General features: G+C 43.4%; 1 protein-coding gene across 1 annotated transcript in view; it reads right to left on the bottom strand.

The window, feature by feature from the left end:
- Positions 1–694: 694 nt before the first annotated feature.
- LOC131883622 (sushi, von Willebrand factor type A, EGF and pentraxin domain-containing protein 1-like) overlaps positions 695–2,331 on the bottom strand; it is a 19,863-nt gene continuing 18,226 nt past the window's right edge. The window contains exons 11-12 of the mRNA XM_059231135.1: positions 1,852–1,992; positions 695–1,541 (exon numbers count right to left, since the gene is read on the bottom strand). Coding sequence (XP_059087118.1) covers positions 822–1,541; positions 1,852–1,992 — 861 coding nt within the window. The 3' untranslated portion in view covers positions 695–821. The remainder of the gene's footprint in view (positions 1,542–1,851; positions 1,993–2,331) is intronic.

Below are 2,331 nucleotides of genomic sequence, written 5' to 3'. Positions count from 1 at the left end.
AAACTCTATCCTAAGGCTCATTATTGATAGTCTCCGCACTGAGATGCAATGTTTTCCTCTTAAAATAAGGTTAGATATTTATGAAGACAACATTGATAAGCGTTTGAGTTGAAATCTCGACAAATGAAATTATCCACATTTGAAATGTTCCGTACAAACCAACGCAGTTTTTATTACCCGACTTGGCTACAACAGGTAAATAGACACCTTTCTCCTTGCTTTTAAATCACGATACAATTGGGAGGATAAACTCTCGCAACCTCTCAAACATTTCCTCGATTCTCTTTGATATTATCGAAGAGTACAGTCTATGATTAAGAAGGAAACTCAGAGGAGCTTTACAATACAACTTTACTATACAATAATTGTGTTCTTGCACTTTTGTTTCATACGTTACTGTTCTTTTGCAGACTGATCTTGTGGACAATTGAGTTTCTTAAAACCTCGGCAAAATTATAACAATCAGAACCACGATCACAAAGATTCTGGCGACTTTTCAATGGGAACATTTGAATTTATAAATGAATGACCTAAAGCAAAATGATTAAAGTTGAAGTTGTAATTTAAGCTTTTAAAATTGGGAGGTTTTCATGGATATCTTCGGATGGTTCTTGATAAATTCGTTCAGGGTTGCATTAGTTCACATGCCCCTTCCTGTTTTATTTGGTAATGGTTGTTGTTCTCGTACTGGAGATTGAATGACTAAAATTTTATTACTTGCGACTTTCTATGATTCACACCAGCAATCATTTTCAAAATCTGTTTTCTTCATCATTAGCTTATACTCTAATAATACTGTACAACAAAGAACATGGTTTTTTTTAGGTGCTACATATTGGAACCGGTCCACTCCAAATTCCAGTTCCCAAACATTCCAGTCTTTTGGCGCCCACCATGTTCAAACCGTGGTGGCAATCAAAGCTCACAGTCTCTCCAACTTGGTAATAGAACTTCACAACACTAATGGTACCCCCGATCACGGCTCCCGGGTAAGCACACGCCCGAACACACAACGGCATTTGTCCGGACCATTTCCCTTGGGCAGTGCAGGCAGAAATTGGGCGTCCTTGCATCATGTATCCTGGTTGACAATGATACGTTACAATGTTGCCAATCTTGCTCGGACCATCTATGGTGGCCAAGCCATTTTCGGGCGATACAGGGTCCGGACACGTTATTGGGAGGCATCGAGGGGACTCTGAAATGGTCCATTGGCCTGTGGGCAAACATTGGGCTGACGGCGGACCAGTTAGTTTGTATCCGTTGCCGCAACTGAAGCTAACTTTCCCGCCGACGCCAAAACTTTCCACGTGAACCTGGAGACTGGGTGGAGCGTGCTTAATGATACTTTCCGGACAAATGACGTCCATACAAGCGGGTACGGGTAGATCCCATCGACCCGATGGGAGACAAGTGAGGGGCGATTTGCCAATGAGGTCATTGTTGTTGGAGCAAGTGAAATGAATGCGAGCATTGAGATCCCGGGACTCCGGGTCGGAAAGGCGAAGCCCTTCGGAAGGAACTATCTCGGGACAGGTTACCTAAAAGAGGAAAAGTGGATGCTCAACATGATACTATTGACCAAACCATCTAAGGAAAGGGGTTCAAGGTCATCACGGGTCTTTTTCATCATTTCCCTTCCACTCGTAAAAAAATCAACAACTTGGAACACGACTTGGACACGAAACCAATCTAAGGGGATCTAAGTTGAGATCGACGTGGGCGTGTCTTAAAAAATTTCATTACCCTACTATCATTCAAAGCATACAATAAGTAGGTACGTGCTTACTACCGTGCCTATACCCAAAACTTGAAGAGAGGAGCGAGCGTTTTCCTTCTCTCCACGCTTACCTCTTTGACATCCACAATGATTGAGTGACCAAGGCCTTCCGGTGTGGTGCACGTGTACGTCCCCGTGTCGTTTACTCGGGCATGATAAATGGACAATCTATACTCCAGTTGGGCATTCCTTCCCGGCGCCTGCGTCCAACCCTGAAAATTTATAAATTGACATCATCAAGCTCAAGCACCAAATGTTACAAGTGGAGCACCTCGTTCGCAGATTGTTCATATCGAAGCATGGCTAGCTAACAAGGCCTTGGGGATGATGTTGTTACGCCTACCATTGCTCATTGCACTCTACAGTGAAGCCTAGTAGTGAGCTTTAGAGTTGGTAGAAAATGCAGTATGATTAGGAAGCAAACTTCCTCGCCCCCCCCCCCATAGTTGGACAAGTCGAGAAACTGCATATGGCTTTAAAGTGTTGGACAGCAGAGGCTGGAAGACGGTTATATTCTCAATCGCTTACCAAAGGAACCACCAGGTTTTTTT

This window comes from Tigriopus californicus, chromosome 7, assembly GCF_007210705.1.
Source record: "Tigriopus californicus strain San Diego chromosome 7, Tcal_SD_v2.1, whole genome shotgun sequence".
Lineage (NCBI taxonomy): Eukaryota > Metazoa > Arthropoda > Copepoda > Harpacticoida > Harpacticidae > Tigriopus > Tigriopus californicus.
This window is presented reverse-complemented; position numbering and strand designations above follow the sequence as displayed.